Source organism: Cucumis melo, chromosome 8, assembly GCF_025177605.1.
Source record: "Cucumis melo cultivar AY chromosome 8, USDA_Cmelo_AY_1.0, whole genome shotgun sequence".
NCBI lineage: Eukaryota > Viridiplantae > Streptophyta > Magnoliopsida > Cucurbitales > Cucurbitaceae > Cucumis > Cucumis melo.
Genome location: NC_066864.1, coordinates 12,642,404 through 12,664,362, shown reverse-complemented (window position 1 = coordinate 12,664,362; position 21,959 = coordinate 12,642,404). Strand labels below are relative to the sequence as shown.

At 32.6% G+C, this 21,959-nt stretch overlaps 1 protein-coding gene across 1 annotated transcript; it reads left to right on the top strand.

Moving 5' to 3' along the window:
* The first annotated feature begins 3,334 nt into the window (after positions 1 to 3,334).
* LOC103495849 (phosphatidylinositol 4-kinase gamma 8) lies at positions 3,335 to 7,272 on the top strand. The gene is made up of 4 exons (XM_008457527.3): positions 3,335 to 3,738; positions 4,279 to 4,321; positions 4,403 to 4,513; positions 5,093 to 7,272. Exon 4 carries the CDS (start codon positions 5,162 to 5,164, stop codon positions 6,809 to 6,811), a length of 1,650 nt encoding a protein of 549 aa, XP_008455749.1. The 5' UTR covers positions 3,335 to 3,738; positions 4,279 to 4,321; positions 4,403 to 4,513; positions 5,093 to 5,161; the 3' UTR covers positions 6,812 to 7,272.
* Positions 7,273 to 21,959: the final 14,687 nt, after the last annotated feature.

The window sequence follows — 21,959 nt, the reverse complement described above, 5'->3', positions numbered from 1 at the left end:
ACAAATTTATAGAACATGCATTACTTAAATATATGTACATACTTCAAAATGCAGGTTTAATATACAATATAGAATCTACAACATGCATTACTGAAGATATGTTTTACACATTGACGGTCTATAACTTCGCACGAAAGAGAGTTCCATATATACCCCTTTCTTTCCACTTTAGAATCGGATAAAATTAACTTACCTGAACTGTAAAACTCTTATGAACAGAGTGTTGCAACAGAGATTGTCGAACCTTTAATTTCTGCTGAAGGATGAGATTTTGAGAACCCTAAACACGTTTTTGACGGTCTATCACTACGCATGAAATAGATTCCATATATACCCCCTTTAGTTCACAATAAAATTAGAAAAAAAAAACTCACCGGAATGGAAGAATGCTGTTAAACACTCATCGAAAGGGAAGAACGCTGATGAAGGGATGAGTGAGCTTTCGAAAATCCTAACGATTGGTTGCATATAATTTTCAACACACGAAGGAGAGTGTAATGCCATTGTTCTTTTTTCCTTTCGTGTTTAAAAAATCCCTAAATATACAACATTAACGTATCAGTTGCCATCTTGATTTTTTTTTTCTGTAAATAATTAAATATGGGTAATGTAGTCATTTAGGCCAGACTTTTTGGTAAAATAGTAGCTCATTAAGTATTTTATTGTAATATATAAGCAATTTAGGTCCATTATGTAAAATCATAGGCCTATTTAGGCTATTTGTGTTAGAACCCCATAATAATAAGAGGTTGAGTTGGGTTAAACATTTTTCATTTTTGTCGGATTGGATTGGGTTGTGGGTTGGCTAAAAAATAAAATTGGATTGACCCAACCCAACCCAAATTACATATATATACATTTTTTTTTAAGTTTGACTACTTTTAATGGATTAATTTGTGAACTTTTAATTTTTTTTTAGAATTGTTATAATATTTGTTTTTGCTTAAAATTTGTATTAAATACTATAGGTACTTAGTTTTTATATTTGAAATTTACGAGGTTTTAGTTATTAATTATGTGTTATCAATAAACTTAAGGGGGTGTTTGGGAGAAGGAAATGAATAAGGAAAATGGGGATTATGAAAAAGAAAAAGATTATAATAATCATTGTTTGCTGAAGGAATAAGTGGAAGGATTACGAGAGGTTATTTATAATCCATGTTTGAGGGAAGAAATAAGTAGGAGGATTATGTAAGATTATTTATAATTCTTGTTTTGGGGAAGGAATATGACAATTTTTTTCATTATTATCTTTTAATTAGTACAAATATATATTTTTTAAAATTGATGTTGTAAGTGCAATATCAGAAAGTTGTGCATCGTTAACAATCGATTTAAAAAAGTTTATTATTTTTTTAATTCGTACAAATGTATAATTGTTTAAATTTGTATTGTAAATCAAATACACAAATATTCATATTTTATTTGCCAACATTTGAAATTTTTATTGGAAACATGTTTTATTAACTTTTGTAAATACGATATTAATTTTGAACGTTTTGTACACAAGCTTTCCGTGCCAAAAAATTAACTGATACGCTACGTGCAAAATAAATTACATGTATTTTCTTTAAATTGATGTTGTAAGTGAAATATCGGAAAATTGCATATCGTTAACAATCAATTTAAAAAAATTTATTTTTTTTAATTCGTATTGTAAATCAAATATACAAATATTCATATTTTATTAACTGATTTTTTGAATTTTTATTTGAAAACATGTTTCATTAGTTTTTGTAAATATGATGTTGATTTTGAACATTTTGTACGCAAGCTTTCCGTGTCAAAAAATTAATTAATGCGTTACACAAAAGAAATTACATGTATTTTCTTTGAATTGATGTTGTAAGTACAATATCGAAAAATTACTCATCGTTAACAATCAATTTAAAAAAACGACGACCAACGTAATAGCATTGAAACGAAACGAAATATGAGAAACAAATGTTTTTTCTTTTCAAATGTAAATTAAACGACGAACATCAATTAGCACAACTACATTTTGAAATATAATATTAAAATAATTAAAATATTAATAATAACAATTATAATAATAATAAATTAGTAGTAGTAGTAACAATTATAATAATAATAAATTTCTTAATTTAAAATAATAATAGTAGTAGTAGTAAAGAATTTACATATTTTATATGTATAAGAACCAAATTCTTAGTCATTTTCTAAAAACAAAAATAAATAAAATAAATAAAATAAAAACCATTTTAAAGTTGACAGATTGATCCATCCTTATTCACTGATATCAAGGTCGATCTAAGCATTTATAAAATCGACTATGATTAATTCACGATCGGTTTTGTCAAAAAACTAACTACAACCGACCAATGATCAACCCTAATAAATAAGGTATTTGTAAGCTTAATTTTACAAACTAAAGACAAAAAAAAAAAAAAAAAACCAAATAACTACCACATGAAATTTTTAAAAAAATAGTTTTTGATATTTAGAATTTAACTAACTTTTCTAAATAAAATAGATGCAAATTATTTTATTGCAAATGAAGAAATCTTCTTTTCCATATTTTTTTATCTTATCTTTCAAATTTCCTTTCTTATATTTTTAAACAATTAGTTCTTATGTTTAAATCTCTTATTTCATTTTCACCATTTTTGGCAAAATTCTTTTAAGCTACTTCATCTTTCTCATATTCGAAAATATCAAGATTGTTTAAATATCATTTTGACATGATTTAGACGATCGTTTACCATTGTCAACACGATTGTTTATTATGGTCAACACGATTGTTTAAATTTGAAGCACTTTTTTCATCGTTTTAAAAGAACTACACAAACGTGTTGATATGATCTAAATGATCACTTATCATAGTCAACACGATCTTTTAGCATAGTCAACACGATCGTTAGATTTGAAGTTTTAAACTATCATTTACATTGGACTACATAATTGCTTATCATAATCAACACAATCGTTTGCCATGGTTAACATGATCGTTAAATTTGAAGCCTTATTTTCCATCGTTAGAAAATAATTACACGATCGTGTATCATGACTATAGTACACGATCATTCAGAAGGAAATTACTTATTTGCATGTGTGACCGATTAACCACATGTTGACTCAGGTATTTTCTGTATTTTTCTTCGTAAATTTATAAAATTTTTCCATTTTTAGAATCGTTGTAGATGTGAATATTTTATGAAGGTACATTTTTAAATTTAGCTTTTTTTTTTTGAAAAGTTAAGAGGTGAATCGTCAAATTTGTCATTTTTACCGTCTATTACATTTTTCAAAAAAAGAAAAGAAAAATTGTGTAAATGAAAATAAAACAAAAACCGGGGGGGGGGGGGGGGGGGGGGGGGGCTGTTGTCTCTAAAGAGCGGATGATGCGGCCATGGAAGCGGATGAGAGAGAGCTAAGAGAAAGTGAAAAAATGGGGAAGAAGGGGTTTTGAGGTTAGTTATTGACAGTTTTGGTTTTAGCAAAATAACCTGTCCCAATTCAGCCAAATTTGGAAAATGGCCAAAAAAAGGAGGCGATGGATGTGGAAGAAACAGAGTGGGGAAATTGGGATTGATAAAAGGGGTTGGGGTTGTGGGATTTTTGGGCACTGCATTGGGGTTGAGGAATTTCTTCTTCTTTTATACTGGTCAAAGGGGAGCGGGAGGGCTCTCTTTCTGAATTTTGCCGGTGACCCAACTGGTTTCTCTCGCGCTCCCATTCTCCTGTTTGTCTCCCTGAATGCCTTAGCCAGTGTTCAGGGTAATTTCACTCTTCTACTTCCCACCATTTTCGTTTCCTGCTCAATCTGCACCAACCTCATCAATGATTAATACTTCTGACTTTAATTTTTCTCTTTTTCGTTTTTGTTTGGTTATTGGGTGGTTAGATCGGAGAACGGTTTGTTGTTCTGTTTACTATGAATCTATTGAATGATTAACGTTTGGTTATTGGGTGCTTAGATTGAAGAATGGTTTGGCATATGAATCCCATGAATGGTTAATAGTTATGGTTTTGATTCTCTTTTTGGTTTTTGTATGATTATTCGGTTCTTAGATGGAATAACAGTTTGCTTTTTCTGTTTGGTTCCTTCTAGAATAAATGAGTGTAATCGACGGTTGAATCGTTTGAAAAAGCGAAATGTAGATTTTGGAAGTCATATTATGGTTTTTGTTTTTGTATATTCATTAATGTATCTCTCTTTTGGGTTTCTATGTAGATGGAAGTACAGTTTATTTTCTTTTTGTTTCCCGGAAAATGTGTATGAGTCTGTGATTCTTTTTTCTATTATTTTGGTTTCAGATCATTCTGGTGACTTAACTGCAAAGGGGCGTGGGATTAATAGGTTTGTTAATATCACTAGAGAATCTTTTTCTTGATTTTCATTACATGATATTTAGATTTTCTGATTTTAACTTCTCTACAGGTTGTGATTGATTCCAGAAAAATGGGTGGAAGTCGGCATGCGTTTGTTGTAAATCATGCATGAAGTACAAAGCTGCATCTGATATTTTACAACTTAATCTGACCTTAATGGGTAAGAAAGTTTAATAATTGCCCACCATATTGTTTCTTGCTTGCGTGGTCCTTCCAAATTTTCTTGTTTTAATCAAATAAATATTGTTTTGTGATTTTGAACTTTATGCTAAATTGTGAAGTCAAAGCATTGTCTGCGGAAAATTACTTCTGGAAATGTCCATTTTCTGAGGATTAAGGATCTGCAAATGTTGTTTGATGTTTGAGCATCTTCTACTTAACAATATGGAGATAAATTTCATTAAATGTAGATTGATATACCACGGTTATTTGATTGCATTGAAGCACTCTTAGAAATTTGTTTGAAAATGGTATGGATAGCATGGATATGAGAATTGGGAATTTGGAAAGCAGTAATTTATGACAAAAATAGATTCATTTAACAATGTATCAGTTTCGTTCAATGATTTCTGTAAGTCCATCAAATAGATATACTTACAAAATTATACTTTTCTGCACACATTTTTATTCTTTTATTGGATTCTTGTCATTAGTAGTTCAATCTGAGTGCACTTCTTGGAAATGAGAAATGAACTGATTCGAGATTGTCACTTTTGATTGGGCTGAGTGATATTTCCAGGAAAGGCAGATCCTTAGGGAAAACCGCGATTTTTTTTCTTTCATTGGCATACAATTGTCATTCAGCTGTATGAAATTGTACACGATGGCCGTTGTAGTTGATCAGCGTCGTGAATTTAAGGCATTTTGCCGGTCTCAGAGATGTAGACTTCAATCTTATACCCATCTTGACTTCAGCAATTGCGAAATTGATCAAAATAATTTTGTCAACTCCTTGAGAGAAGCATTTGAAGTTGCTTGTATACATCGAAGCTTTTCAACACCCTGCCTATCTTTGGTAGAAGAAGTTGACTACAAGCCAAAAATTAGAATCATGGTTGGCCGAGGTACAAGGCTACATGGTGTCATAGAAGAGGCTGTAAATGCTTTGGCATCCGGTGTTGATCCAGTACCGGTGTCAAGTGGTCTAGGTGGTGCGTATATCTTGCGTAATGAGGGTGGAGTTAACATTGCTGTGGTAAAGCCTATTGATGAAGAGCCATTTGCCTGTAATAATCCAAAAGGATTTGTTGGTAGGTTGATGGGTCAACCTGGTCTGAAACGCTCAGTTCGGATTGGTGAAACTGGTGTCCGTGAATTGGCAGCTTATTTGCTCGACTACGGTGGGGTTGTCGGTGTTCCTCCAACAGCTTTGGTAGAAATCTCTAATGTTGGATTCCATGTTAATAATTCATACGGGATTCCAGCTGCACCACGCAAGATTGCTTCACTCCAGAGTTACGTAGATCATGATTGTGATGCTGGAGAGCTCGGTCCCTCTAGTTTCTCTGTTGCTGCAGTTCATCGCATAGGAATTTTTGATATAAGGCTCTTAAATATTGATAGGCATGCAGGCAATTTACTCGTGAAGAAGAAACAAAGGCATGAAAGTTGTGATGTTGGGGTGGTCGAGCTTGTGCCAATTGATCATGGACTTTGCCTTCCTGAGTGGCTTGATGATCCGTATTTCGAATGGCTTCACTGGCCTCAAGCCTCGGTTCCTTTCTCTGAGACTGAACTTGAGTACATTGCCAATCTTGATCCTTTCAAAGATGCAGAACTCTTGAGATCTGAGCTTCCTGCTATAAGGGAGGCCTCCATTAGAATCCTCATCCTGTGCACCATTTTTCTGAAAAAGGCTGCAGCTATTGGACTTTGTCTTGCTGACATTGGCGAAATGATGACCCGGGAATTTGGCAGTGGAGAAGAAAACTTAAGTGCATTAGAGAACCTTTGTGCTCGAGCTATGGCCATTGTACCGATTATCATTTCGGGCGAGCATGACGGTGAACAAGAAAAAAGTGACCTAGAAATGTTTAAATTTGAAAGTGAAAGCAAATATGATGGTCACAACAAAGAGGTTTCTTATCCTCAACTCCGAGGAACTTCTGAAGTCCCCAAGCCTCCAAAAGCTCCTAAGCTCCAATGTCTTGATTATCCAACTGAATCAGAGACTACACCATTAACCAATATCGAAACTGATGAAAACATACACAAGGATGACATCGACTGTAACTACATTGTTCCAAAAAGTAGTAACCATGGTAGTTTGATCAAGAGCAAGAGTTTCTCGGTGCAAAACCTTCAGATCGAGAGTGAGGCAATCATGTTTGGAGAAATGAGTAGGGACGAGTGGGAGCTGTTCTTGGATAGTTTTGAGAAGCTTTTACCCGAAGTACTTGACAAGACGAGGTGTGTGGGCTCAAAGCTTCAGAGGATGGGAACTTCTTGCAAGTTCTGATTTGTTTCCTCCGGAGGAGATTGAATTCGTAGCGAAATGAGATGGAAGTGAAATGCAGTTTGCTCATCTTTGTAACTAGAGAAGGAACTGTACATTATATTATTATGGTAAAAGGAGACCTTTTCATAGAATAGATGACCACGACGATAAAGATGATGGTGATGATAACGATGATAGGGTCAGAAAAGGAAAAGTGAGTGGTGAGTTAGGCAGCCATCCTTTCCTTGGTGTAACTTTTCTTTTTTATTATAAATTTTCCTCGTGTTTTCTTTTGCTTGTAACACAAATCAAATGCCTGCATTGAAAATCTTTTTGTTGCAGGTCGTGATGTGTTCTTTAGAAAATATTCTTCAGCTCTTTCCCTCTTTTGTAATCCCATATTTCATTTACTTATATAAGTATATATGTATATGTATGTGTACATTTTGTATTCAGCACACAAACATTTTGTTGATGTTCTTTTTCTTCGACTATTCTTTTCGTCTTTTATTATTGGGTTAGATTTTTAAAGCTATGATGCGAGATTTATTAGATTATGATCTATTAGTAATATAACTCTAACCGATAAAATTGGATTGATTTTAAGTATTCGTACCATAAGTTTTGCTCTAGAGAGTCTTGTTCAAACAAAAAAGAAAAAAAAAAAGAAAAAAAAAAGAAAGAAAAAGAAAGAAGAAAGTTTGACATCGTTACAAATGGTCTATCTTCGTTGTTTAACTTAAATTTGCAATTTGTGGAACTTCTAATTTTGGAAGTTTTTCACATTTTGTGTAAATTTTAATTCTACACACCTGAATTGTTGTTGTGTATCGAAGTTTTTAAATCGAAGTTTTTAACCTTGGCTATTTATGTTTTAAGCTATCAAAGCTAAACATGTTTTTGTTGGTTCTAGTTATCTTTTTAGGTTATTTTGAAAATTTCAAATGGTTGTTGCTACATACAATTAGTTGATCGTTTATGAACTTATCGTCTATTTGATTCATTATGAACTTTATCGATTCATTCATTGGTGGAGGATTTGATTCACTCAAAGTGCTCGACTTACCGACAACTTTTGATTATGTTTTTGTTCCTGTAGTTAATTACAATGGAAGATGTTTCTTGTAATCCACATAGGACATAGGATTTCTTTTAAAACTCCCATTCAGTTTATTTATCAATGACTTGTTTCTCATTCTAAATAAACTTGTAGTTAAGTTTTGAGGTTTTGATTGGTTGTGTTTTTCTCTTGCTTAGTCTATTTTATATCTTGATTTTAAATGTTATATTGGCTGAGTTTCATATTTGACTGTATTCTAGTTTGATTTCAATAAGTTATTAATATCATTATTCTTGATTTTTGTTTGTTTGACTTCCCACATCTAGACTTGAACTTGAGTTTGAACTTCTCCGACTCTTAATTTTGTTAAGGCAATATATAATTAGGTGCAACCTTATCAATGCAACTCATTTTTCGTGCACGGTAAAAAGTTGAGAAATTGCTATGGGTGGTAATTTGAACGGTGAATCTTCAATTATTTTTTTTAATTTCATATTTGTCCTAAACAATCAATTAATAGAGTAATAGAAAGAAAGAGAGAGAAAAGTGGATTGGATGTGCCACGGTTGACAGAGGTTAATGGCAAAAACAGGTGGAGCGGTGACATAAGACATGGTGTAGAGCAGTGGCCTTTAGCCCAATTGAAAAGATCATTTTTAAACGAAGAGGACCACAAGTAGATAACTCATCAAGAATCAACTATATTGAATTATATGACTGCTACAAGATAAACGATTAGGCTCCCCTAAACCACTTGATGTGTGAACAAGGAATTAGATCTAGGCCCCCTAGATCATATGCGTGGTTCATGCTTCATCCTTGTGTCTCAATGTGGAAACTCCCTGTAAGAGACTCCTTAGAATAGCCTTCAATGTTAGGCTTCCTCTAACTTGCACGGATTTTCTCAAACTAGTAACTCACACACCACTCAAACTGAGTACTTTATAAAAGACTTTCTCAATACATAATATTGTTCATGTTTGCCACTTCTGTCTTCAATCACAACAATATCACACGGCCACAAGCTTATATTTTTAGGTCGCACGTCGTATAAAAGAACGAAAGCCAAATGCATCAATTTATTAATAAACATTAACCATATATTTATTAATAAATATTAGGGGCATTTGCAAAAATAGCAAAACATTTTCTTTATGATAATAGACCATTACATTTTCAAAATTGTAAAAGTAGAAAATTTAAAAATAGAGAGCCTCTGATATTCATTTGATAGGCCTATAATATATCTAATTATTTGTTGCAATATACAAAAGAGAGGTGTTGTCACCTCTAAATATTTTTGTCATGCAATTTCCCAAAATATTAACCAACTTTGAGAGAATATATATATAGTAACAACCACAACCAACAAAATATGTTTATTAATAAATATTAGTCATATATTTATTAATAAATATTAACCAACATAACAATTAACAATCAAATCTCAACAACCGAATCTACAAAGCCAACTACAATATTTCCTTCATTAATAAATATTATCTATATATTTATTAATGGATATTAAAAATCAATCTCCAAATTTGGCTTTAAAAAAAATAAGCCAACCAAACTCAATAATATAAATAGATGCTAACTAGCATGATGATATTAATGCATGACCCTAAATTTAGCATACCAAGCTCAATTTCATCTTACCTATCTAAAAAGGTAAGGAGATTTTATCGGCAAACTATGTGATTCTCTTATCATTTTGGGACTTTTCTCAACTTCAACACATGACCACAACCAAGAGAAAGAAGCCGAACTTTTACCCCTCTTCAAAACCACTGTATCTCTTTTCCTTACTCACCCACTACGCGATTCAAGAGCGGACTCTGCCTCTTCATTCAACTGGGAATTCTGACTCCTACTCCTACTCTTAGTCAACGGGTAATTTCCTGGGCTTTAAGTTACTCAATTAACAGAATTCTGGAAACTAATAACTAGAAACGTAGAAGTAGAAGCACTTTACGGGTGAGTTACCTTCTCTCATTCCTATTGAAGGGGAACTACTTAATTAGATTCGCCCCCTAATGAGTTTAGTTACCTTGACTTAATTGATCATTTGGGTGTTTGCAAGAGAGCTCTCATCTTTCCTGAACACTTGATCGAGTGCACCTTTTCCTCTTGAAACAACAAATCTGATCTGCTAGGAAAACGATCAGGGGAAATATAAGAATTTACACTCAAACAAGGATCCAAACTTACTCCATACACCTCCTGCTTGATTTCAATGGGTTCTTCATGTTCATCTGTAGAAGTTAAGATAGATTAGCATATACGATGACGAAAAAAGACCAAATTTAAACATCATATAATAAATCCTAAATAGTGGCAAAAAGTTTTAGATATAAATGATTGTGTAGGGTACCTTGAACAATCACCATATGGATGGAATAAAAAAAACATTAGAGACATGCAACAACAGAAGATATAGATCATGCTTTACTCTATATGCATCTAAACGATTTAGAAGTTAACATGCAACTACCATGCGATGAATCTAAACGAAGAGAGAGGAAGGTAAACGATGAACTTACCTTTGTAGTTCTCAACTTCTTCTTTGATCCAAAACTTTTTCTCTTCCTGAAAATCACGAGCAAGGACAACTACCAAGCTGACCTACTATGCTCAAGACCAAGAACGGAGTTGTGGGACTCGGTTATGCGAAGAGAATTTTGGAGAGAGATGGGAGTCAACCATTTAGGTGTTTTTCCAGAGAAAACCTCATCCTTTTCTCATTCGGTAATGATAATTTTATATGAAATTTACATGTAAATTGCATGTAAATTATTTCATATCTTATCAACACCTAATCAATTCATTAACTCTTTAATGGAATTAGTGGCTTCAAATTCATAATAATTTACCACATTTCTCATTTAATCGTTAATTAATAAAGTAATTAGTCAAAGGGGCATTTTGGTCATTTGACCAACTTAAGTCAAAGTCAAACTTTGACTTTTCTTAGTTAAAAGTCAACTTTTTTGACTTTTTACTAATTTTCCCGTCTTGACTAATTCTAACCTCCCGAGTATGAATCCGTATTCATTTCTCCAAAATTCAAATCATATTTGAATATAAATCCGGTCAAAGTTCAAAATCAACATGTTGACTTTTGATCGTTTTCTAAAGTTTTCAAGCTTTTAAATATGAATCTATATTCATATTTATTTAAATCATATTTAAACACAAAACTTAAAGTTTATTTCTACCGACTTACATCTATAAATTTATCGGTTTCTCTCTCTTATCTTTATTCGAACGATTCAAATTACTTCAACGTACTTGTTCTTAGTTGAATCCATATGAGCTAGTAGGGGAATCTAATGGACCTATAGATCATGGGCTCCAACGATCCGAGACTAACTGGCTAAACTCTTTTAGACCAAAGTTAATCAACATTCGTTAACTAAAGAGTCATTCCACTAAAGACTCTTAGTTGCACTCCTCTCACTATAGATATATTTCTGTCCACCTGATATAACCATAATGGGTAAGTCGATCCTTCACCGATTGTTCGTAATCTTGGCTGGGTCAAAATACCATTTTACCCCCGAGATTACATCTTGCTTCTTAAGACCCACTGATCCACTATTAAACAATTTGTTTAAGGTCCAACCTATAAACCAGAATCCTTCTCGGACCAATGAGAAGGTGGGGCCCCTTGTTCAAGTCTTGGATTCAGTCCTTAAGGGAATAACCTATCCACTATCCCAGAAGTGGGTAGGAGTGAATTCCATCTAGCACGCTATGTCCTTAGCTATCCACTCGGTCTTACCCCTGAAATGGGAGGCTTATTGGGCCAGCGATGTTGAGCTGCCCTCACCTATACAGATTTAAGGATACTACCGAATGAACAGAAGTTCATAGTTAGCTTAGGATTAAGATCAAGTTACCTAGGTCATCATAATTGAAATAGTCAGTTTATAGTTTACGGTGTTATAACTAAAAGTGACTACTTCGTGGTTCCAGTCTTATGCAAACCATTTATATAGGATGCCCCTACTCCCATGTCTCTACATGAACGATTCAGGATTACATCGTTTGTACTAACTACGGAGTGGGCACATCCATAGTGTTTACCTTATTCATACACTATAGACCATTTGAGTTATTATAAACTTGAACTTAATCCATGTTTATATCTCCACATAAAGTTCAAGTATATATGACAAACTAGTAAATAGCCTCGGGACCTTAAAGATTATTGGTTTTAAGATTATAGTACTCAATAATAAATTTTATTGAATCAAATAACAAAGTATGAGTTTTAGGACACAAATTCCAACACATATATGCATGATCGTTTATGTAAGTATAAATGATCGTTTAGAGAAGCCCAATAGAAGCCAAGTCCAATCACCCATAATTACAAAAATACCATTAAAATCAATGCCTTATAAAAAGGAGCCCATTGTTCAAACTTTTTCTCTTCTTCACACCGCTTTGTCTTCTTCACATCATTTTCATCATACATCTTCAATCGTTTATTTCCACTTACCTTCTTCAACAAAACTTTCGAAATTCTTCTTTGTCTTGTTCCGTTCTCCATCAATCTTCCAAAATTTATTTTTGGCATTTTGTTTGTTGCTCAATATTTTGGTTCCACAGCCAAATCTATCTCAATCACTAGAAGAAATCTGACCTTTAATGTCGATTGGCAACCGACATCTTTGCTAGTGTTATTGAAGGCCTTGGACTTTAATGTCAGTTCAAAAATGACACTAAAGGCCTCTTTAATGTCGGTTGAAAACCGACATCTTGGGTAGCGTTATTGAAACTCTTTAATGTTGGTTGGACTTTGATGTCGGTTTAAAACCGACATTAAAGAGGCCAACAAAATTTGGTTTATAACCGACATTATAGATCCCCAATAATGTTAGTTTAAAACCGACATTAAAGCCTTGTTTTTGGGTCCATTTTTATAAATTTATTTTTACTAGCTGTTGCATTATTGTCTACTTTTTATAAACCGATATTGGGTCCATGTAGATAAATATTTTTTCGTGTGAACAAATCAATAAAATTAATATTATTTTAGAAACTATAATATTTGTCTTTTACATTTGTATACACAAAATGAAATCTTAATATTGTGTTTATATATACATTCTACAATAGTACATGAAAAAAATATCCTAATACAAGATTTAAATAAGAAATCATAAAGGCCTTCTCAGTCTTCAACCTTCAACGGTTGCCTGGCTATCTACACAATCACTTAACTTTTAACCTGATATGACTTCAACCATTCTACAACTAATATCAAAATGAACCATTTAATCTTTAGAATTCTAACAAATGCAGCTTTGAAAAAAAATATGGCCTGAAAATAGATCCTACCCGATTACTTGGCTATCTACACGATCCCTTAGTTTCACATAATGGTTTTTGGCCTGAAAATAGATCCCTTCTAAGAAATGAACAATCATATATACAGAAGTTTAAGAATCACATGAAAAAGTTTGAGTAATGCAAAGTGAATGGTAGGTGAAAATTATCAAGGAAAGAATCAAGGAAAATCTCAAGTACTAATATTTTATGAGATTAAAAAAAAAAAAAAGCAAACCTGCAAGAGTTGGCTAGAACTGTGGGAGACTTTATAGCAGGCACATGAAAACCGAATTTCAGCAAATCCCTATTCTCCAAAAGAAAAAAAATGTATATGCAACAACAATAAAACAATAATTTAAATGAGTCGAAAGGGTGACATTAGCACCTGTTGGCTTTCAATGTCTTCCCTTAACTGCCTACAAATGTTTATCAATCACTGCAAATGATATAGTACCTCACTTACGTACATAAAATAGATAATTAAAAATAAATGACTCATAAAATAGATAATTAAAAATAAATGACTCATACCAAAAAGAAATTAAACAGAATGCATACTATACAAAGTTAGGGTCAACCAAATTTGAGAGAATAACACCTCAATTTGTATGGATCAAGGCTACCTCCTGTCCATCAATACCAACTCCATTGACTTCATGGATGAGAGAATTCAAGTCAAAGTGAGTTATAGTGATCTTGAATGCCTACACAAAAGATGGTTCAAGTCCCTAAAATCTTCCAAAATATAGATTATTCTTTTAAGAAGCAAAAAAGAATGCATATCTCAAAAGCATGACCATATTTCTGGTACAAAGGTCAACCAACATGGATATATAAGTCCTATAAGAAGAACAATACTACCTTAGAATTATAATTTAGTATTTTCAACAACGAAAACCTTGATCCCCCTCACAAAAATACAGTTGAATATTAAGGTCTATTTTTTTTCGATAATGATGACAACTTGCATTGAGATGAAAATGAAAAAACAAAACTAGCCGACAAAAATCTCATTTTTATGCAAATGCATACCTTTAGTTCATTGAGCTCAACCACATATGCACACTCGACCACCTCAATGCCAACTTGCACTGCCATATGCAGTTCACAACCAATTAATAGAAACAAACACTAGTTATTAAAAAATACTACTGATTAAGAAAAGTTATAAAGAGAAGGATCGATCCGATTCGCAGTTTTCTTCTAGTGCGTAAACAATCAAATTTAAGTATAAGAGTTGAATCCTTACTCGAATTCAAAATTTATCCACTAAGGAATTATTAAATCGCCTAGAAGGTAATGAATTACTCTAATTTCAATCTCATTATAGTTTTTTACTTGAGAATGGTAGAATTATGGTTTAATACCCCCATTTACTCTAATTTCAATCTCACTATAATGTATTTGCTTGAGAATGGTAGAATCATGAATTAATACCCGAATTTGTCCTTCAGAAGGCAATATTTGCAAGCAGTGGGTAAGTGCATGATAATTTTATAATTGTACGGTATTCTTCTTTGTAAAAGCAAAAAGACCTGCAACTGCTGATTCTAGATTATCACTTTTCTGATAAAAATACAAGTATATTCAAATAGAAGTCAAGACCTATTTAACAAAAAAAATGGGACGCACGACGGTGGGGAAGAACTTTAGCAGATCTTCGAAGATCTAGAACGAGAGACAGTGGTGGGCACGAAGGCACGATGTTCTCGCGGGTGGTGGATCAATGGTGGAAGAGTGACTGACGATTGATGAGAGAGGGTTTGAGCGAGGAGTTTGTCGTGAGATGAAGATGAGAGGGAAGAAAAGGAGTAAAATGAGGTATACTTAATTTTAAAAACATTAAAAAAATTTTAAAAAATAATCATAGCTTTAATGTTGGTTTTAAAATCGACATTAAACATCCGCCTTTTAAAAAACGACACTAAAGCTTCTTTTTCATTTTTTTTCCAACCAACATTAAAGGCTGGATTTCTTCTAGTTGATCTATCTCCATCATCTATCTTTATCTATCACGATATCTCTCCCATACAAAGAGGTCTGAATCTATCGTCGTTTTATTTAATCTAATAATAACTATTATTCTATGTAATTTAACCCTAACCTCTTTTTTTTTTTCATAAATAAGTCTAACATTTTTTTTCATAAATAAATGATGAGCAAGAAGCAAGCAACGTCAACTAGCAAACCAATGAAATCTAAAGGAATGAGGCAATAAAAAAAATTAAGAAAGAAAAAGAAGTGAAGGTAACAAAATAGAATGTCAGTGTCGGTTTGTATGGATCTATATTTGTTTATCATTGTCTGATTGCTCTATCTTTGTCAATATCAATTTGAATAGTGTTGCATATTTGTGTATCTGTTAGCACGAGCTCTTGGTTTATAACATATTGTTTATTATATCTTTTCCACAGGTCAACACCATCCAAATAATATAATTATGGAAGATGAATACAAAAATATTAGAATTATTGTATACTACAGTTTAGAGACCTTGAATCATATTAAATAAAAAATAGATCAAACAATTATTTCTAGAGTTTTGATAAACAACTCTTGTAACCACTTCCTTAACATTAAAATGGCCAAAATACCAACACAATTTATGACTTTTTTAATAAGGAAGCAATGCCATACAAAAAAGGCCAATGTTCTAGCTTTCAACTTCAATCGACATATAGCAGAATTTGGGCTGAAAGAATTCTGTTTGGTGACTGGATTAAAATAGCACAAATTTTCAGAGTTAAATCTAGGAAAAAGAAAAGAGAAGTTTGAAAAATGTCATTTTCCCTCACGATGACTTTATAACAAGAAGAGATATAGTGAGAACTTCCAAAGCACTACGCAATGATGAAGACTCATTTAAAGAAAAATTAGTTAATCTCTATACCTTAGAAGTCTTTTTAATTCCCAAGCAACAATACAACCACATCAATCTCCAACATCTAGACATTTGATCATGAAGCAACCTTAAAAAACTATCTATGGAAAGATTATCGTACATCTTAACATATCAATTCTTCAAGAAAGCTGTTGGCTTTTATGTCTTAAAACTCGTAGATAGTAAATATAATCAATTGACCGTCATTAATAAAGTGTTTTATTATTATAATTTCAATAAGTGTTATTGATTACATTATTAGTTTTGTCTTAATAACCTAAATCCAATAAACTAACATCCTAAGCTATTTGATGAGTCTTGAATAGTATGTAGAGACATACCCATCAATGTTCAAGATCAGCTTAAAGAGTCTATAGTATAGGGTTAAGGTTGGGTACCTTATCCTGTTAACACTATGGATACGGCTCACTTTGTATTTGATACAAACACATTGATCCAATGCGTTCATGTAAGCGACATGCGAGTGAGGGTATCCTATGCAATGAGTTTGCATAAGACTCGACCACGAAATAGTAATCACTAGATGTAACTCCGTTAACTAGTTGGATTTCTATTTTATTAGGATGACCTAGGTGACTTAGTCTTAATCCTGAGTGTATTATGAACTCCTGTTTGCGAGGGATTGTCCTTTGATTTGTACGGGTGAGAGTGGCCAAATTATCGACTCAATATGCTTATCATTTTGGGGACAAGACCGAGTGGAGAGCTGGGAACATAATCACACAAGATGGAATTCACTCCTTCCCACCTTTAGGGTAAGTAGATAAGTGTTCCCTTAAATGGTGTCTCCGGGACTTGAACAAAGGGCCCTATCCTCTCTATGCACGAGAGGGGTTTTTGTTTAGTGGTTGGGCCATAAACAGGTTGTTCATTAGAGGAGCACTGGTATTTAAGGACTAGAGGTAACCCTAGGGTAAAATGGTAATTTGACCCAGCTGGTGTTACGAACACTTGTGAATGACTAACTTATTAGTATTGGTCTATATCCGTGGACACAGAAATATATCTACAGTGAGAAGAGTTCAACTGTGAGTCTTTAGTGGAGTGTACACACAGTTAACGAATATTGATTAATGTAGTTAATGAGTTTAGCTAATTAATCTCATATCGTTGTAGCTTCTGATCTGTAGGTCCATTAGGTCCCCTTCCTAGCTTATAAAGAGTAATGAGATTTATTTATATTGGTTGTAATTTGAAATGTTCAAATTTACTTTGGAAATTAATATAATGTATATTGATACATTATAATATAAAGTTTAAATTTTAATTAGACTTTATTATATAAATTTAATTTTGGATATGATTCAAAATTAAATTACGAGAGAATAAAATATTTGAATAAGTTCAAATATTAGTTTAATGTGAATTAGATTCATATTAAAACTATAAGTTAAAATTTAATGTGTATATGATACATATTAAAACTATAGGTTATGAGAGAAATTTATATTTGAATATGATTCAAATTATGGATTAATTAAAAATAAGATATTTAATTTAGAAATTAATTAATTGGAGAATTAATTAATAGTTTAGTTTAATTTGATTTAATTAAATTTGATTTAATTAAATTAATTAAATTAAAACTATAGGTTATGCGAGAGATATTCATTTAAATATGATTTAAATGAAAATATTAATTAAATATGATTTAATTAATTATTAAATTAATTAATTATTTAATTAAATTAATTAATTAGTTTAATATATATTAATTTAATAATTATTATTAAGTTAATAGGGAACATGGGTGGTTTTCCCATATTCCCATTTATTACCTCCAACTTCCCACTTCTTTCGTCTGAAGAAGTGGGAATACTTTGCGTAACAAAAATGGTGGTGAATTCTGTGAAAATGAATTGCTCTCCCATTTCTCTCTGAGAAAAATTTTCTCTCTAAGAAAAATTCCCTTATTCCAATTTTGGTTCCCACAAACCATCTCAATCAGAGAATAGGAAGGCTTCCAAGTGGTGGTGCCCAAATTGGTGATTGGTAGATTCAGAGTCGTCAACGAGGGTAAGTTTTCTTTGTATTTTTATTCAAAGCATGTTTAACCATAAAAATTATTTTTGTAATTTTTTGCCAATGTATTGGTATTTTTAAGGTTCTAATTAAAATTGGGTTTCTGTAATTATTCCGCTGTAAAGGGTTTTCATCCCTTCAATTGGTATTAGAGCCATCTCAATTTTAATTGAGAATTTAAAAATTTTGCATTGGTTAGGTGGGATCTCTGCGTTATGACTGTGGTTTTTGCAATTGAATGTTTCTGTAATTTTGGTCATAGATTTACTGTTTTGATAAAATCAAAATGTAAAGGCCCCTGCGTTTTTAGGCATTTTAATTTGTAAATCTGTAATTTAGAGTCCAATTTTTGGATTCGGGATGTTTTTCTGAGTTTTTTGACACCAAATTTGCCTAAAACGGGCAACTGGAAGGCCATCAACGGAGAATTTTTCGATTTTGTACGGAAACCGAAGCGAGAAAAAAAAAACCACGGCTGAAGGTTGAAGAAGGGATGACGTCATGCTGACGTCATCATGACATCGACAGTGCATCAGCGTGACATCAGCAGCCACTGTTGGAATAGGCGCGGCTCGGCTCATCGGCTCGGCAGCTTGGTTCAGTGACGATCGGCTCCGATCGACTCGGTTCGAGTCGGTCGGCTCCGGTTTACCATCTGGCATCGGCTCAGGCTGTTTTTGAGCCGGTTCTTCTTATTTTGGGTCGGTTCAAGCAATTTTTGGCTGGTTTGGAGCGGTTTTTGATTGGTTCAAGGTTTTTGGGCCCGCTTTGAAGCTTTTTGAAGGTTTTGAGGCCGGTTTTTGAGCTTTGAAAGCACTTTTAGGATATTTTAAGGCTTTATTATTGTTATTATTGCTTTATTTTATCCTAGGGGCCAATTTTACAGGTTCAATTGTTATTTAAATGCTTTATGGATGTCATTTAGATAAATCCCAACTTAGGTTAAGCATGTTCATGCATTTTTATATATTATAAATGTTATAATGTATGGTTTTAATGCATGATTGTGAAATTCATGAGTAATTTAAAATATGTTGATATTTTAAATATACGAAATTGAATAAGCATGATGCATGATATTACTTAATTAAATATAATTTGTTATATTTAAATTAATGTCTTGTGTATGCTTGATTGATTTTCATATTTTATTTAATATAATTGTTATATTAATAAAGATGAAAATTAATTTGCATTGTGCATATTACATCCATAGTTTAATATAATTGTTATATTAATATAATGTATACATGTAATATGGTTTTATTTAATTATAATTTGATTTTAATTATTTAAAACATAGTATGCATGATTATAGAGTTAATTAACTAATTTTATAATAGTTATAAAATTTGATTATTAGAAACCGTCAACCTATAATAAAGAGTTGCATGGAAACATATGATATTAGGATTAATTTGGTTTAATTTTAAATTGTTTAAAATTAAATAGACCTAAGATCACATTAATTCTAATAGGATTAGAATTAAGTCTTATTTTTAGTTTAATGAAACTAAATAGGACAAATAGGATTTAAAGTTATAAGGGAACTCCACCGGTAAAGTTCTGTCTAAGGTTGGGGGTACTTAAGTTGACAGTTTACGGAACACCTCCTACCTGGGAACTGACCCGGAACCGACGTTAAATTAACCTTATTCCTATTAGCATAAGATGTCACTAGTTAAATTAAATGGTTTAATACACCTAGAAACTTTAGTGTAAAGTTTTATTATAAGTGTTATAATAAGAATAGACTTAGTTAGATTCATTTAGCCGGAATTTAGCTAAGTGCAACTAAACCCTAAATTAATAGAACATTTTAGTGGGAGAAAAATGGTATATATGATATTTCAATTTTTTGCTCTCACGTCCCTAAGAGTTCACACGTGAGATCCATACTCGGCTTCGTGTCGCCTTGGACGCGACCTCCCTTCGGAAAGTGTTTGTATGGGTCAATAACAAGGTGAATAGGAGAAATGTTCATAGTAAGTGGGAGAAGGACGCGTGTCAACGTATCCTACGGTCTCCTCAATTAGGTTGTACCGTGAGATTTCTATGATCCGCCTGCGTGTCGTCCTGGAGCGACCATCCCTTCGGAGGGCTTGATCATATAAGTCAGAACATCGCAAACTCCAGAAATGGATAGGATTTCTTAGGTTAATCTTCAACAGTTGTCTTTCCTAACGGTAGCCTGTTGAAGCGTACCTCTAGGATCTGAAAATGGTAGGGTCACACTTACGGGATGAATTAAGTTAGTTAATGAATCCTTGACCGAACAACGATAGCTAAGAACTATAGGAATAAGAGTTATTCTGGTATTAGTAATTAGTTGAGATTGTCTCAATTCAGAAGAGGAGTAATTGATCACCCTTTGGTGATTGTTGCTCTAAACTTCTGAAGTATCGTTGCAAAAACTAAATCATTAGTTTTATTAGGGTTCTTTGATTGTTTGTTTTTTGCTAAATTGATTGGATTGTTTTATGTAATGGGTTAAGACAAAGATAACTAATACGGTCAATTGTTTGCTATTCCAACATGTCTTCCTCAATTATTTCATTGTTTAAAAAAGATCAATTAACCGGTGAAAATTATGCGACGTGGAAATCGAAACTGAATATGATTCTAGTTATCGCAGATCTACGCTTCGTCTTAATGGAGGAATGTCCTCCTTTCCCCACTAAATATGCATCCCAAAGTGTTAGGGATGCATATGACCGCTGGACAAAGGCCAATGACAAGGCTCGCCTCCACATCTTGGCTAGTATGTATGACATATTGAGCAAGAAACATGAGATCATGGTCACTGCACGTCAGATCATGGACTCTTAAAGAGATGTTTGGGCAACCGTTCATTCAAATCAATCAAGAGGCAAATGTTGCCTATTCTAGGAGGTTTGCACCTACATCTTCTGGATTTGAGAAAATTCAGAAGAGGAAAGAAGGGAAGGGGAAAGGTCCTACTATTGCTATTGAGGGCAAAGGGAAGACTAAGGTAGTCATCAAGGGGAAATGTTTCCACTGCAATGTTGATGAGCATTGGAAAACAAATTGCCCTAAGTACCTTGTTAAGAAGAAAGAAAAGGAAGGTAAATATGATTTACTTGTCTTGGAAACATGTTTAGTGGAAAATTAATTAAATTAAAACTATAGGTTATGCGAGAGATATTCATTTAAATATGATTTAAATGAAATATTAATTAAATATGATTTAATTAATTAATTAATTAATTAATTAATTAATTTAATATATATTAATTTAATATTTATTTATTAACTAAATTAATAAGGAACATGGGTGGTTTTTCCACGTTCCCATTTATTCTCTCTAACTTTCCTTTTCTTCCGTCTGAAGAAGAGAGAATTCTTTGCGTAACAAAAACACAGAAGACATTCTGTGATTTTTTATAGAAAAAAGGATCATCGCATTCTCTCAACTTTTTCTCTCTAAAAAAAAATTCCCTCAATCCAATTTGGTTCCCACAAACCATCTCAATCAGAGAATAGGAAGATTTCCAAGTGGTGGTGCTCAAGTTGGCGTTTGGTAGATTCAGAGTCGTCAACAAGAGTAAGTTCTTATTCTCTGTATTTTCTTCAAAGCATGTTTAACCATAAAAATTAGTTTTGTAATTTTTGACAATGTATTGGTATTTTTTAAGGTTCCAATTAAAATTAGATCTATATAATTCTTCCGCATTAAAGGATTTTCATCTCTTCAACATAATGGATTCAAGCATTAAATCAAATACTTTCCTAAACCAATCCTTTCATCCAAAGTACATCAACAAACGCTCACAAGCTTACCCAAGTAAATGGCGAAACAGACTCCAAATCAAGCTTGCCAGAAA

Excerpts from the sequence above, each read along its gene's own strand:
- LOC103495849 (XM_008457527.3), top strand. The coding sequence starts at position 5,162 with ATGAAATTGTACACGATGGCCGTTGTAGTTGATCAGCGTCGTGAATTT.